The sequence below is a fragment of the Pituophis catenifer genome, unplaced genomic scaffold (genome assembly GCF_029215685.1).
Source record: "Pituophis catenifer annectens isolate HBS135680 unplaced genomic scaffold, rPitCat1.0.hap2 SCAF_1, whole genome shotgun sequence".
In the NCBI taxonomy this organism is placed as follows: Eukaryota; Metazoa; Chordata; class Lepidosauria; order Squamata; family Colubridae; genus Pituophis; species Pituophis catenifer.
The window spans coordinates 341,783,000-341,798,691 of NW_027256881.1; the positions used below are offsets into that span (position 1 = coordinate 341,783,000).

At 44.3% G+C, this 15,692-nt stretch overlaps 1 protein-coding gene across 1 annotated transcript; it reads left to right on the plus strand.

Moving 5' to 3' along the window:
- Nucleotides 1-2,153: 2,153 nt before the first annotated feature.
- PLPP2 (phospholipid phosphatase 2) lies at nucleotides 2,154-15,333 on the plus strand. Its single transcript, XM_070931875.1, has 5 exons — nucleotides 2,154-2,218; nucleotides 7,171-7,448; nucleotides 10,066-10,123; nucleotides 13,401-13,577; nucleotides 14,195-15,333. The coding sequence occupies exons 1-5, from the start codon at nucleotides 2,183-2,185 to the stop codon at nucleotides 14,330-14,332; spliced, it is 687 nt and encodes a 228-aa protein (XP_070787976.1). The 5' UTR covers nucleotides 2,154-2,182; the 3' UTR covers nucleotides 14,333-15,333.
- The last annotated feature ends 359 nt before the right edge of the window (nucleotides 15,334-15,692 follow it).

Below are 15,692 nucleotides of genomic sequence, written 5' to 3' on the forward strand. Positions count from 1 at the left end.
AGTTCAAGTCGAGGATGACCTATATTAGTGAGTGGGTGGGAAACAGAGGCGGTATTCAGCCGGTTTGGACCAGTTCACCTGAACCGGTAGCGGAAATCGCGGGTGGGCCTGCCTACCTACCCTGGCTCTGTACGATCCTATTTAGCCACGTTTTTGAGCCTGGGTGTATGCGTGGAAGGTGCGTGAGTGAAGCGCACGCACGGAAGGCCGGGAGAATACGAAGAAAGCAGGTGCACATGGCGAACCGGTAGTAATATAATATGAAACCCATTGCTGGTGGGAAACTAGACAAACTGTGAATGTTATATATTTGACCGTATTTATATTACTTTCAAGATTACCTATACAGCCTTGTGTGCAAAAAAACATGTTTTTTTCCTCTCTTTGCAAGAACAGATTTAGCTGGTTCAATTCCACAGAAGAGTTTCTCTCGCTCCTAAACCAGAAGACGAAACTATTTTAACGGGTTGTCCCAAAAGTGTTTTTTTCAAGGGGCAACTGGACTTTCTGGTGATTGTTTTTTTAAGACATTTCGCTTCTCATCCATGAAAAGTCTTCAGTTCTGACTGGATGGTGGGGAATGGAAGGATTTATACTCCTTGCAGACAGCTGGTCATTTGCATTCTTTTAGCGGGTCGTTCTAGAGACTTCTAGGGACTTCCTCTGCATAACAACGGCAGCTACTGACTGGATATCCAAACTCGACATTAAACTTGGAAATGTTATTTCTGTTTTCCTTTTAGGTTTTCTTACTGCTTTTTTATTGTTTTAATTGTTTTTAACCTGTAAAAATGAAGTGTTTTAATACTGTGTATGACCAACCATACGCTAAATAAAATAAATAAGCGGGTCGTTCGGGTCACCTAACGGGTCATCTGTGTCCTCAGGGTCACCTGAGTGGTGCAAATGGGTATGGAGCCTTCATAGAACTTCTTGTTGTGGTCTGCCAGCAGTCTGCGGAGCTGGCAGCAGAGTCGGACAGTGAGGAGGCTGGGGAGGAACATGGGCCAGTCCTGGAGTCTGGGGAAGGCCCGGACAAGGGCTCTGCGTCGGAGGCAGAGATGGGGCCAGGGCCATCTGGGAGTGATGTGCAGACTCCGGAGCCTCCAGAGTCAGACAGTAGAGAGACAGAGGAACAGGAGGAGCCTGTTCCTAGTGCACACATGCGCAGAGCTGCCAGAAGGCACGAACAGTTAAAACAAAAGGGACGACTCGGGAGTAAGGCCTGGAGATGATTGGCTCCTCCCATAAGGCTTAAAAGAGGAGCAAAGGCAAGTGGGCCCTTTGCAGGAAAGCAACATTGTTAATTCTGTTCCGAGTCGGCATCTCTGTTTGATTCTGGAATCCGTGTGGCTTTGCCAAGTAGGTCTTTGACAGCTTGTCAAGGGAGATAAAGGTTGGTGATTATCCCGAAGGACTTTTTGCAACTAATTGGGACTCAGCTGTGAACGAACGTAATTCACAGCTGTTGCAATAAAAGAGGTTTTGGGGACTACTCATGTGTTTTAATGACTCGGCCCTCTAAAATAGAATAGAATAGAATAACAGAGTTGGAAGGGACCTTGGAGGTTTTCTAGTCCAACCCCCTCGCTTAGGCAGGAAACCCTATACCACTTCAGACACAGGGTTATCCAACATCAAAGAATGCAAAAGCCCAGCTGTCTGCAAGGAGTATAAATCCTTCCATTCCCCACCATCCAATCAGAACTGAAGAAGCTTCTTGGAGAAGAAGCGAAACATCTTCAAAGAAAAACCAGAAAGTCCAATTGCCTCTTGAGGGGGGAAAAAAATCACCTTCTGGACAAACCATGATCTGGATGACTGAGAATCTCCATAGAGATTTTAATGGGTTGTTTTGCAGATGGAAAGGTTAAACTCTGCCAGGAAATGTGAAGGACAGTTTCTTTGGTGCATAAACAACCTGTGTCCAGGTAACAAAAAACAGCTGTTGCGGAGAATATATTGATTTATGTAGCTTGCCTGGGCAGGGATGGATGTGACGGCAGAGTTGGCAAGGAGACCTATTGAATCTTGTGTCTTTTTTTTTTTCTTCTCTTCTCTTGCAGCCTCACTTCCTTTCGCCATCCTGACCTTGGTGAATTCTCCCTACAAACGAGGTTTCTACTGTGAGGACACTTCCATCCGTTATCCGTACAAACCGGACACCATTACACATGGGGTGATGGCTGGGGTGACTATTCCCTGCACCGTTTTTATAGTAAGACCGATGTTTGTTTGTTTTTTCTCCTCTTCTTCTTCTTGTGCCATATCCGTCATCGGACGTTGGCGATCACGGCTGGCGATCCTATTTTTATCAACAGCCGCACGAAAAAGCGCTGTTTCACCAATTTCGTTGTACACATGATGTACAATGACAATAAAGGCTATCCTACTGTTGAGTTTTGTCTAAATCAGGGGTCGGCAACCTTAAACACTCAAAGAGCCACTTGGACCCGTTTCCTACAGAAAAAAAAAAAAAAAAAACACATCAGGAGCCACAAAACCTGGGTGGGCGTGGCCAACTCGATGTCACTCACTCCCACCTAGCCACGCCTACCCAGCCACAAAACTATTCTCTATGTCTCTCTCCCCCTCTCTCCCCCCTCTGTGTTGTGGCCCGTCAGCGGCCTGTGCGGATTGTAGCTGATTCCGACAATGAGGAGGCTGGTGTGGTGCTGTGCCAGCAGCCTGTGCAGCTGGCGCTCGAGTCGGACAGTGAGGAGGCTGGAGAGGATGTGGTGCCAGAGGCAGGGATTCAGCCAGGACCTTCAGAACCTCCAGAAGCTCCTTTAAGTGAAGAGGACGAAGAGGAGGAGCCTCTTCTCGATGCACGGGCGCGCAGAGCTGCCAAAAGGCAGGAGTGGCTCCCCAGGAGGAGGTCTCCTTGAGAGTAAGGCTTGGGGCTAATTGGCCACTCCCTTAGCCTATTTAAGAAGGAATGCCACTTGCAATAAGCTGTAGAGAACAACTTTAGTTTACTCTCCTTAGTGTCTGCAAAATTGCTTCTGGGCTTTCTGCCAACTCTAGTAAGACTGTGATTACCTTATCTTAGAATTCTGGTAGGCTGTTAAGACAGTTCATTAACAGCTTTTGAATGATAAAGACTAAGTTATTTGAGTAAAATAAGCTTTGTATAGAGTTGGTGTGTGCTGCGTTCTTTAGGGAGCGTAGCTGGGGCAGAACACTCTGTGTCTCTCCCTCTCTTCCCCTCTCTCACTCCCTCTATGTGTTTCACTCTGTATGTCTCTCTCTCTCTCTCTGTATGTGTCTGTGTCTCCCCCCTCCCTTCAGGCGACCGTCCTCCTCCTCCCCCCTCCTCTTGTAACTCCCTGGCCGGCTGTGGCTGAGCCGGGAGCGTTCGTACACACACGGAGACTCCAGCCTGAAGTGGCAGGAAGCGAAGGCTGCCTTATGTGCAAATGTGGCTCGAAGGCAGGTACAGGGCAGCTTCGCTCCTGCATTCTCCGGCGACCCTCTTCCCCCTCCTCCTCTGAGGATGCCCCGGCCAGCTGTGGCTGAGTCGGGAGCTGCGCATGGGCGGGGAGACCCTCTTCAAGTGAGCGCCACAGCTCAGGAAAGGTGCTCTCGGGGCAGGCAGCGGCTCGCTTAAGGAGGGTCTCTCCATGCGTGCGCACTCCCAGCTCAGCCACAGCCAGCCAGGGGGTACGAAGGAAGGGAGGAGGAGTTGCAGTGTCCCCATGTTCATGGGATCAAAATTTGGATGCTTGACAACCAGAATCTATTTATGACAGTTGTAGCATCCCAGGGACACATGATCTCCATTTGTGACCTTCTCAGCCAGCTTTCGACAAGCCAAGTCGATAGAGGAAGCTGGATTTGCTTAATGACCCTGTGATTCACTTAACAGTTGTAGTGATTCACTTAACAACCATGGTAAAAATGTCATAAACTGGGTGTGACTCACTTAACCTCCTCACTTAGCAGCGAAAGTTCTGTTCCAATTACGGTTGTAAGTTGAAAACTACCTACACACTAGGAGGATAACAAACAGATTAATAATAAAGAAACGAAGAAGAGAAATTGTCATGTTACATGTGCCAAAGAATGGAAATGGGGGATTTGTTTTGGAAAAGCTAATATTTTCTGTCAATCAAAGGATGCCGTAATACAGATAGTCCGTGACTTACAACAGTTCATTTAGCGACTGCTCAAAGTTTACAACAGCACTGGAACAAATAAGTTATGACTGTTTTTCACGCTTATGACCATTTCAGCTCAGGCGATCAAAATTCAAACGCTCAGCAACTGACTCATATTTACGATGGTTGCGATGTTCCGGGATCATGTGATCCCCTTTTGTGACTGTCTGGTGAACAAAGTCAGTGGGGAAATCAGATTCATTTAACAACCGTATTACTCACTTAACAATTGCAGTGAACAACTGTGGCAAGTAAGGTCATAAAATGGGACAAAACTCACTTAACAACTGTCTCACTTAGCAACAGAATGTTTGTGAAATATTGGGCCAAGAATTCTTTTTATCAAATAACACTGAAAGTCTGTTTAACGTATTTGGAAATAATTTCTTTTTCTTTCCCAATTTTTCTTTCAAATGTATGTCTACCGTGTTTCCCCGAAAATAAGACCGGGTCTTATATTAATTTTTGCTCCAAAAGATGCATTAGGGCTTATTTTCTGGTTAGGACTTATTTTGGAGGAAAATACAGTACTAAATGCATCCGTCTGGCTGACAATCTTAACTGGGGCTTATTTTGGGAGTAGGGCTTATATTACGAGCATCCTGAAAAATCATGCTAGGACTTATTTTCCGGTTGGGTCTTATTTTCGGGGAAACAGGGTACTTTTTACTTGGCCCACCTTCTGAGAGATCAGGTGAGGAACGGATATGTTTCTTTCCTTAACCAAAACCCGCTATTTTGGGGTACAATCTTCTCCCCCCCCCTTCACCCAGTCCTTCCCAGTATCTTACTATATTAAGCAGATTGTTTTATTGGTTAAAAAGTGCAGTTAATTGGTATAGGGAGAAATAACCCGCAGCCAGTTTCTTTTTTAATTAAAGAGTTAAAATGTTATTTATTTATTTATTTATTTATTTATGTTATGTTATTTAGCATAATAGAGCCTATACAGGGATAGATAAATGTTGGTTTTCATTTCCCTCTTTTTGAAAAAATACATCAATAGTCCTCAGTCTTTGTTTGGTCTTGGGATAATCCTTTTATCTGATTAAAATCAAAGGTGTAGTCTCAAAAAAAGAGATATTAAGCAAGAATGAGCAGGTAATTCCTGAGGTTATACAATAATTGCTCAATATAACGTTAGTAAAAGAGATGGAGCAGTATGTTTAATTGTTTGTATGGTGTCAAAAGGAAGCTTAAACCTTTCAATTTAATGCCAGCGTCTGAACTTTACTATTGTTTGGAGATGTGAACAAAGAACCGGCAGATAATTTTAAAACCTTGGGGGTTGTTTTTTTTCAGCCGTTCTAAATTTCACCCTCTTTTTCTTGATGAGAAACTTAATTAAAGTTTCTGACTCGATGTGGCTGAACAGGGTAAGAGAGTTTGTTCTCCAACGGAAAAATTTAAGGGTGGAATCCGCCATTTCATTTTTCAAGTGCAGGTAGACCTCGACTTAAATGACCACAAATGAGCCCAAAGTTTCTGTTGCTAAGTGAGACATTCGTAAAGTGAATTTTGCCTCATTTTATAACTTTTCCAGATTGTTGGGGGCATTAGGCTGACTCTGTAAACCGTGTAGAAAGCAAAAGCTGCACGGCTGCAAAAGCACCGTGAGGTGGTATATAAGTCTTAAGTGCTATTGCTGTTGCTATTTTCTTGCCACGGTCATTAAATGAATCACTGTAGTTGGTAAGTGAGTAACCTAGCTGTTAAGTGAATCTGACTTCCCCATTGAAATTGCTTGACAGAAGGTCGCAAAAGGGGATCATGTGACCCCGGGACATTGCAACAGTTATAAGTATGAATCAGTTACCAAGCATCTGAATTTTGATCCCGTGACTATAGGAATGCTATAATGGTCGTAAGTGTGAAAAACAGACATAAGTCGCTTTTTCCAGGGCTGTTGTGACTTCGGACGGTCCCTAAATGAACGGTTGTAAGCCAAGGACTACCTGTAAGCACAATTGGTCCTTTTTGCATTTGAGGAATAGAATAGAATAGAATAGAATAGAATAGAATAGAATAGAATAGAATAGAATAGAATAGAATAGAATAGAATAGAATATAGAATTGAATAGAATAAAATATAGAATAGAATAGAATAGAATATAGAATAGAAGAATAGAATAGAACAGAATATAGAATGAATAAAATAGAATAGAATATAGAACAGAATAAAATATAGAATAGAATAGAATATAGAACAGAATAAAATATAGAATAGAATAGAAGAATAGAATAGAAAAGAAAATAGAATAGAATAGAATAGAATAGAATAGAATAGAATAGAATAATAGAATATAGAATAGAATAGAATATAGAATAGAAGAATAGAATAGAATAGAAGAATAGAATAGAATAGAAGAATAGAATAGAACAGAATATAGAATGAATAGAATAGATTCTATTCTAACCTGATTGTCAATGAATTGACAGTGGCTAGAATTGTGTTTGCTAAAAATTGGAAAAATAAGGAAATACCTAAACAAGATGAAGTTATTAGGAAAATTATGGAATGTGCTGAAATGAGCAAATTGACATTTGAAATTAGAGAACAGGAAGACAAACAATATTATAAGATATGGGATTTATTTTATCAATGGCTAGATAATAAAACATGGAAATGAAATATGAAATATGAAATGGATGTTATAATACAATATATGGAAATGATTTTAATGGGATGAAAATGCCATTGTTAAAGGAATAAGAAATGAAAATAATGATATAAAGATATACGTTAGATTGATAATATGTGAAATTAGAGAATTAGTAAATGATGAATATGAGATGAAGCACAAAAGATTTGTAACCTACAGATACACTACTTGTGTGATGGATATTTTTATGTTTTGTTTAAAAATAAAAATAAAAATTCAAAAAAAAAAAGCTAATGGCATCTTCACAAGTTCGACCCATCAGATTTGGGGTTTGGAAAGCGAGGAGGGAGGGCGTCATGGATGTCCCAGGGGAACCTCCCCTTTCATTATTTTTTTTTTCTCCTCAGATTTCAGTCGGCGAGGCTTACCTGGTCTACACGGAACGCTTGTACTCCCGTTCCCAGTTTAACAATTACCTGGCCGCCCTCTACAAAGTTGTTGGGACGTTCTTGTTCGGTAGCGCCGTCAGCCAGTCGCTAACCGACTTGGCCAAATACACGATCGGCCGTCTGCGGCCCAATTTCCTGGCTGTCTGTCAGCCAGACTGGACGAAAGTGAATTGCTCGCTTTACGTCCATATGGAAGACGTGTGCCAGGGCAACTCCAGAAACATCACGGAATCCAGGTAAGTTCAACGCTGTCAGTGATGCAGAGGGTCCTCGAATATATTCCCTGGAATTTTTCTTTCAGGAAAACAGATAACACAGCTGGTCCTCGTTTAGTGGTCACAATTGGACCTGGAATTTGGTCATTAAGTGAAGCTTAGTGTGCGAGTAGGCGGCAATATAAATTTTCTAAAATAAATAAAATAAACTGTGACTGTGTTTACACTCTTATTTTAGCTTTGCTTTACACCAAGGTTGTGAATACAAGGATTTTTGTAAAGTTATTTTTTCATCCTTGTGGCAACGGAACAGTCGCTAAAAGAGGCAGCCACTAAGGGAGGACTATCTGTTTCCATAATTAGCTATTAACTTTTTTTTTCTGGATTCTTTTGAATCAATTGTGACTCCAGTGACTACCTGAACATATCCCTGCCGTTTTCTTGGCAAGTGGTTTGCCATTGCTTCATTCCTAGGGCTGAGGGAGAATGGCTGGCCCAAGGTCACCCAATTGGCTTTGTGCCTAAGGCAGAACTTGAACTCATAGTCCTCCAGTTTCTATCCTGCTGCCTTAATCACTGCATCAAACTGCTCCCTTAATTAATGTCTATAAAATTGTGAGGATTTACTCACTCAATGGCTACACACACAATATTGTTTCTGTCCAAACAGGTCATTGATGTGAAGAAGTTGTTACCCACTACAAAAATTCATTTAGTGGCTGTTCAGTTACAGTGGCACTGAAAAAAGTGACTTATGACCGTTTTTCACACTTACAACCATTGCAACATCCCCAGAATTTAGCCGCTTGACAACTGACTCACATTTATGACCGTTGCAGTGATTTCCTTTTGCAACCTTTTGACAAGCAAAGTCAACGGGGAATTCACTTAACAACCCTGTTACTAACTTAAGAACTGCAGTGATTCACTTAACAACTGTGGGAAGAGAGGTTGTAAAATGGGCCAAAACTCACTTCGCAAATGTTTCGCTTAGCGATGCAAACTTTGGGCTCAATTGTGGTCGTAAGTCGAGGACTGCCTGTATTGTTTTTGCAAAGGCCACAAACGTTGCAGTAGAAATTTGATCCGCATCCAAAGCTACGTGCGAAAAGGAGATTTCAAATATAACATCACCCAAGAGGGCAAAATACGTAAAAGGAAAAAAAAAACTATTTTATTTCAGGAATTAGAGGAACGTAAATATGAACTGAATTTCCTGGCAACTCTAAAATCAATGCAGTTATAAATAGATGGCGGTAACCATTAACAGGAAACCGTCAAAAATTAATTAATAATGATTCATCATATTTAATGAATACAGATTAACAGAGTTGGAAGCTGGAAGGGACCTTGTAGGTCATCTAGTCCAACCCCCTGCCCAAGCAGGAGACCTTATACCATTTCTGACAGATGGCAGTCCAGTCTCTTCTTGAAAGCTTCCAGTGATGAAGCTCCCACAACTTCTGAAGGCAACTTCTGTTCCATGGGTTGATTGCTCTCGCTGTCAGAAAATTTCTCCTTATTTCCAGGTTGAATATCTCTCTTTGTTCAGTTTCCATCCATTATTCCTTCTCTGGCCTTCAGGTGCTTTGGAGAATAGCTTGACCCACTCCTCTCTGTGGCAGCCCCTCAAATATTGGAAGACTGCTATCATGTCTCCCCTGGTCCTTCTCTTCACTAGACTAACTATACCCAGTTCCTGCAACCGTTCTTCATATGTTTTAGCCTCCAGTCCTCTCATCATCTCGGTTGCTCTTCTCTGCACTTTTTCTAGAGTCTCAACAACTTTTTAATAGTGTGGAGACCAAAACTGGATGCAGTACTCTTAAGTGTGGTCTTACTAAGGCTTTATAGAGTGGTGTTAGTACCTCCTTTGATCTTGACTTACAACAGTTCATTGAGTGACTCTTCAAAGTTACAACGGCATTGAAAAAAGTGATTTGTGACTGCTTTTCACACTTAACGACCGTTACAGCATTTCCCCTATGGTCACACGATCAAAATTCAGACGCTTGGCAATTGACTCATACTTACGACTGTTGCAGTGTCTCTGGGTCATGCGATCCCCTTTTTTGTGACCTTCCGACAGGCAGTCAATGGAGAAGCCAGATTCGCTTAACAACCGTGTTACTAACCTAAAGTTGGGCAGTGATTCACTTAACAGCTGTGGCCAGAAAGGTCGTTAAGATGGGGCAAAATTCGCTTAGCCGATGTTTCACGTAGCAACAGAAATTTGGGGTTTAGTAAGCTTGTCGATCGAAAGGGTCTGAGCTTGTCTGATGAGCTTGTCTGATCTGCAGTTCAGCCGTTCGAATCCCTGATGCCGCGTAACGGGGTGAGCTCCCGTGACTTGTCCCAGCTTCTGCCAACCTAGCAGTTCGAAAGCACGTAAAAAAAAGCAAGTAGAAAAATAGGGGCCACCTTTGGTGGGAAAGTCACAGCATTCCCTGCGCCTTTGGCGTTGACTCATGCCAGCCACATGACCACGGAGATATCTTCGGACAGCGCTGGCTCTTTGGCTTTGAAACGGAGATGAGCACCGCCCCCTAGAGTCGGGAACGACTAGCACATACGTGCGAGGGGAACCTTTATATTTACCTTTTATATATATATTTCTTTTTTGTTCTTCTCTTTCTAGATTGTCATTCTATTCTGGGCATTCCTCCTTTGCGATGTACTGCATGATGTTTTTAGCGGTGAGTGAGTGAGCGGATCGAGGGGTTCAAATGGTTTTCTGGAAGGGGGGGGGGACGAAGCTGGATGGATGCCATTTTCGGGACCCAAAGAGGCAGGTTCGTTTGCATTTCAAAGGATCGGGGAAGAAGGGATTGTGAGCAAATGTTTCTCAACCTTAGCCACTTGAAGATGGGTGGACTTCAACTCCCAGAATTCCCCAGCGGGCATCCAATGCTTCTGAAGCGTAACCACTTGAAGATGGGTGGACTTCAACTCCCAGAATTCCCCAGCCAGTCAAGCTGGCTGGGGAATTCTAGGAGTTGAAGTCTACCCATCTTCAATTGGTTACGCTTCAGAAACTTTGGATTCGAGAGCTCTAACAAAGTTTTGCAGGATGTGGCCAACATTCCCCCACAAATCAGAAAAAGAAAGGGTACAATTGACTTCCAAAGCTCCTGGTTCTTTTTTTAAAAAATGAATAAAATTTAAAAAAACAAGGTAGCAGATGTTCTGCTTTCCCTACCTCAAGGCCTTCTCTACCTCAATTCTGAATTGTAAAATACACACACACACACACACACACACACACACAACGGGACATCTGATCGGATTTCCTACTCATTTAAAAAAAGAACTGAGAGGGCACATACAGAACCTCTAAGCAGCTGCCTTGGTCGCTGGGAGGGCTGGGAGCAGGGCTGAAATCCAGCAGGTTCTGGAGAACTGGTAGCGGAAATTTTGAGTAGTTCAGAGAACCGGCAAACGCCATCTCTGGCTGGCCCCAGAGTGGGGTGGGAATGGAGATTTTGCAATATCCTTCCCCCGGGAGTGGGGAGGGAATGGGGATTTTGCAGTATTCTTCTCCCAGGAGTGGGGAGGGAATGGGGATTTTGCAGTATCCTTCTCCCAGGAGTGGGGAGGGAATGGGGATTTTGCAGTATTCTTCCCCCAGGAGTGTTTATGTTTGTTTATGTTTGTTTTATTAGATTTATATACTGCCCTACTCCCGGAGGACTCAGGGCAGTGAACAGGCACAGACTAAAATACATAAATACAAAAGTTAGAAACATAATTAAAACCAAATTAAATAATTTAGCCCAAGACAATTAAAAATCCCAATAATTTAAAACAAATTAAAATTTCAATTTAAATTTTTTTTTAAAAGGGGAGAAAATTAGGCCAGGCCGGCTTGCTGGAATAGGAGGGTCTTAAGAGCACGACGGAAAGTGCGCAGATCTGGGATCTTCCATATCTCCGGGGGGAGCTCGTTCCAGATAGTGGGTGCCCCCACAGAGAAGGCCCTCCCTCTGGGGGCCGCCAGTCAACACTGCTTGGCTGACAGCACCCGGAGGAGCCCCTCTCTATGTGAGCGTACTGGCCAGTGAGAGGCTACTGGTGGCAGAAGGCGGTCCCGTAAATAACCAGGTCCTAAGCCATGGAGCGCTCTAAAGGTGGTAACCAAAACCTTGAAGCGCACCCGGAAGACCACCGGGAGCCAGTGCAGCTCGCGCAGGAGAGGTGTCACACGGGAGTGCCATGTTGCTCCCATAACCACCCACGCGGCCACACTCTGCGCCAATTGGAGCCTCCGGCGTGGGGAAGGAGTGGGGATTTTGCAGTATCTTTCCCCTGCCACGCCCACCAAGCCACACCACACCACGCCCACCAAGCCACGCCCACAGAACCGGTTGTAAAAAAAATTTGGATTTCACCACTGGCTGGGAGGAGGGAGGTTTCTTTCAGGATCTTTCAAATTGGGGGAGGTGGGGGGGAGAGAAATGTTGCATGGTTATTTATTGGCACCTTCCCTTTATTTATTTATTTGCTTCCTTTATTTATTTGCTAACTTTATTTGTTCCCTTCATTTATTCATTTCTATCTGTTTGCGTGCTTCCTTTATTTATTCGCATCCTTTATTTATTAATATTTGTTTATTAATTTATTTGCACTCTTTATTTACTTGCTCCCTTTGTTTGTGTGTTTGCGCACTTCCTTTATCAATTTATTTCTGTACTATATTGATTTTTCCTTGCTTTATTTATTTTTTGGAGACTCCCTATGTTTATTTTCATGCCCTGTGTATTTAGTTGTGAACTTTATTGATTTGCTTCCTTGATTGATTGATTGATTTGCATGCATCCCTTGTTTATTTACCATTTGTGTGCTTTGTTTAGTTGCTTCCTTCTTTCCTCCCTCCCTCCTTCCTTCATTCTTTCCTCTCCCTCCTTTCTTCTTTCCTCCTTCCCTCCTTCCTTTCTCCCTTTGTCCCTCCCTCCTTTCCTCCCTACCTCCCTCCTTCCACCCTCTCTCGCTTCTCTCTCCCTCCCTCTCATTTCCTTCCTCCCTCGCTCTCTCCCTCCCACTCTCCCTTCTTCTTTCTTCCCTTTGTCCCTCCCTCTCTCCTCCTTTCCTCCCTCCCTCCATCCTCCCTCACTTCTCTCTCCCTCCCTCCTATTTCCTTCTACCCTCCCTTGCTTCTCTCTCCCTCCCTCTCATTTCCTTCCTCCCTCGCTCTCTCCCTCCCACTCTCCCTTCTTCTTTCTTCCCTTTGTCCCTCCCTCTCTCCTCCTTTCCTCCCTCCCTCCATCCTCCCTCACTTCTCTCTCCCTCCCTCCTATTTCCTTCTACCCTCCCTTGCTTCTCTCTCCCTCCCTCTCATTTCCTTCCTCCCTCCCTCTCTCCCTCCCTCCTTCTTTCTTCCATTTGTCCATCCCTCCCTCCTCCTTTCCTCCCTCCCTCCCTTCTCTCTCCCTCACTCCTATTTCCTCCTTCCCTCCTCCCTTGCTTCTCTCTCCCTCCCTCCCATTTCCTCCCTCCCTCCCTCCTTCCTTCCACCCTCCCTTGCTTCTCTCTCTCTCCCTCCCATTTCCTCCCTCCCTCCCTCTCTCCCTCCCACTCTCCCTCCTTCTTTCTTCCATTTGTCCCTCCTTCCCTCCTCCTTTCCTCCCTCCCTCACTTCTCTCTCCCTCCCTCCTATTTCCTTCCTCCCTCCTTCCCTCCTCCCTTGCTTCTCCCTCCCTCCCTCCCTCCCATTTCCTACCTTCCTCCCTCCTTCCTTCCACCCTCCCTTGCTTCTCTGTCCCTCCCTCCCATTTCCTACCTTCCTTCCTTCCTCCCTCCCTCCTTATTTCCCGTGGCTTCGTCAGGCAAACCCAGCTCATTTAGGATTGGAAGCAGGGGTGGAATTCAATTTGGGCATCAGGTTCCGCCTTAGGGACCAAGGAAGACCTTCTCTTCCAAAGCCATAGACCTCTGGCGGCCGTCTCTAAAGCCCCCCTCCTTTCTGGTTGATTCTAGCTCTACATTCAGGCCCGGCTGGTTGGCAGATGGGCTCGGCTGCTGCGCCCGACTATCCAGTTCTTTCTCCTCTGCTTCGCCATCTACGTGGGCTACAGCCGGGTGTCGGACTACAAGCACCATTGGAGCGATGTGCTGGTTGGCCTCCTGCAGGGAGCACTCATTGCTATCCTTACGGTAAGCAATGGACTGATTGGCGCACGGTCACCAAGGTGGGTTTCATGCCTGAGGCAGAACTAGAACTCACTGTCTCCTGGTGATCGGCCCAAAGTCACCCACATGGCTTTCATGCCTAAGACAGAACTAGAACTCACTTTCTCCTGGTGATTGGCCCAAAGGCACCCAGTTGGCTTTCATGCCTAAAGCAGAATTAGAACTCACTTTCTCCTGGTGATTGGCCCAAAGGCACCCAGTTGGCTTTCATGCCTAAGATAGAACTAGAACTCACTGTCTCCTGGTGATCGGCCCACTGTCACCCAGGCGGCTTTCATGCCTAAAGCAGAACTAGAACTCACTGTCTCCTGGTGATCGGCAAGATGGCTTTCATGCCTAAGGCAGAACTAGAACTCACTGTCTCCTGGTGATTGGCCCACCGTCACCCACATGGCTTCATGCCTAAGGCAGAATTAGAACTCCCTGTCACCTGGTGATTGGCCCACCATCACCCAGGTGGCTTTCATGACTAAGGCAGAACAAGAACTCACGATCGCCCAGTTTCTAGCTTTGGTGCGTTAACCACTAAATCAAACTGTCCGTCTTTGGCATTTTCTCATCCGAGCCCCCTTTTTCCCCAGGTCCGCTACATCTCCGATTTCTTCAAAGAGAGGCCCCAGTCACCGTGTGCCGAACAGGACCTTGGGCGTAAACCCAGCATCCCCCTGCCACTAAGCGAGTCGGAGTGTAACCACTGCAACTATCAGGTCCCTGTGTGAACGGGGCGATTTTGAATTGGTTTGATTTCGGCAATGAACACGTAATCCGCCTTTAATCCGGCGCCTCTCGCTCTCCGATGCGTTTCTACTTTCCTTTTGAACTTATCCAACAACAAGGGAAAACTGGGAGATTTTTTTTCCTTTTGTTCTTCTTTTTTGTTCGTTTTTAAACCGTTTTGGATTTTTTTTTTTATGATGCCCAATGCTACTGCACCGCACAACACAACACAACACATATTTGACACTTGGAAATGCCTGCCTCGCCACCAACGTAAGCCAAAGACCAGGGCAGAATTTGGAAAACGTTCAAGCTTTTTTATCTCTTGTTGAAAGACTTCTGGACAAACCCTTTTCCGGGTGGGGTAAAATAAACACACCGGTGTATATTCGGCTTGATGGCCAGCTTTTTATCTGGACTTCACTCTTGGCTTTGCAAAAGCTTGCTTTGCAAATGTTAGTGGGTAACTGATAATCCCTCTCCCCAAAACTGTGGAAGGATTCCTGAGCAAAGACTCCAAAATTGGTAGGATGTTTTTTTTTAAACACCTTTGTGTGTTTTTCTTACATCTTCCTTGTATTTGGGTACCCTTTTTAGGGGTCTGATGGGGGAGGATCTAAAGGGAGTTTGTGTTTGAATGCAAACAAACAGTCTGAAATGACCTGGGGTGTGAAATATTTACTCTGGAGTGTTCAACTTTAGCAACTTTAAGACCCGTGGACTTCAACTCCCAGAATTCCCCAGCCAGCCATAGCTGGCTTAAAGTTGCTAAGGTTGAATATCCCAGATTTCCTCTGTAAAAAGCAAATTATGATCCGGGTAATATCTTAAAATTTAGTCCGGGTTGAGAGACCATAAGAAGTACCAATACTGGACATCAGTGATGTTTATTAAACTGCTAAAATTGAGGCGATGGGGAGTCCTGTCTCTCCGATATCAATTTTTTTGTACAGGTGGATTTGTGTTTCCCGATGGATGAAATGGAGCAAGACTGAATAAAATTGAAACTGACTTTTTAAGTCACTGCCGACATCTTTTTTTTTTTAATTGCTCATTCTGCTAACCATCATATTTTCCCCAAAGCTTTGAAGTCCGAAATTTTTAGCGGTGGGAATGGGGAAAACTGCAAATTACGGGCTATCGGTGCTACCGAAAGAAAGAAAATTAACTTAAAACGGTTTGAACAGCAGGCATTTCTCATGGGAATTGGGTGGGGTGGAGTGTTGAATGCATGTATTTTTTGCGCGCGGCGAGGAATGTGTGCAAAAGAAATGAAGGTTTGATCCTTCGTCATGCTAAATTTGGGAAATTTGGGAAGAGGAAATTTCAAACCGATCGCTGCACACCGACTGTTCAGGAAAA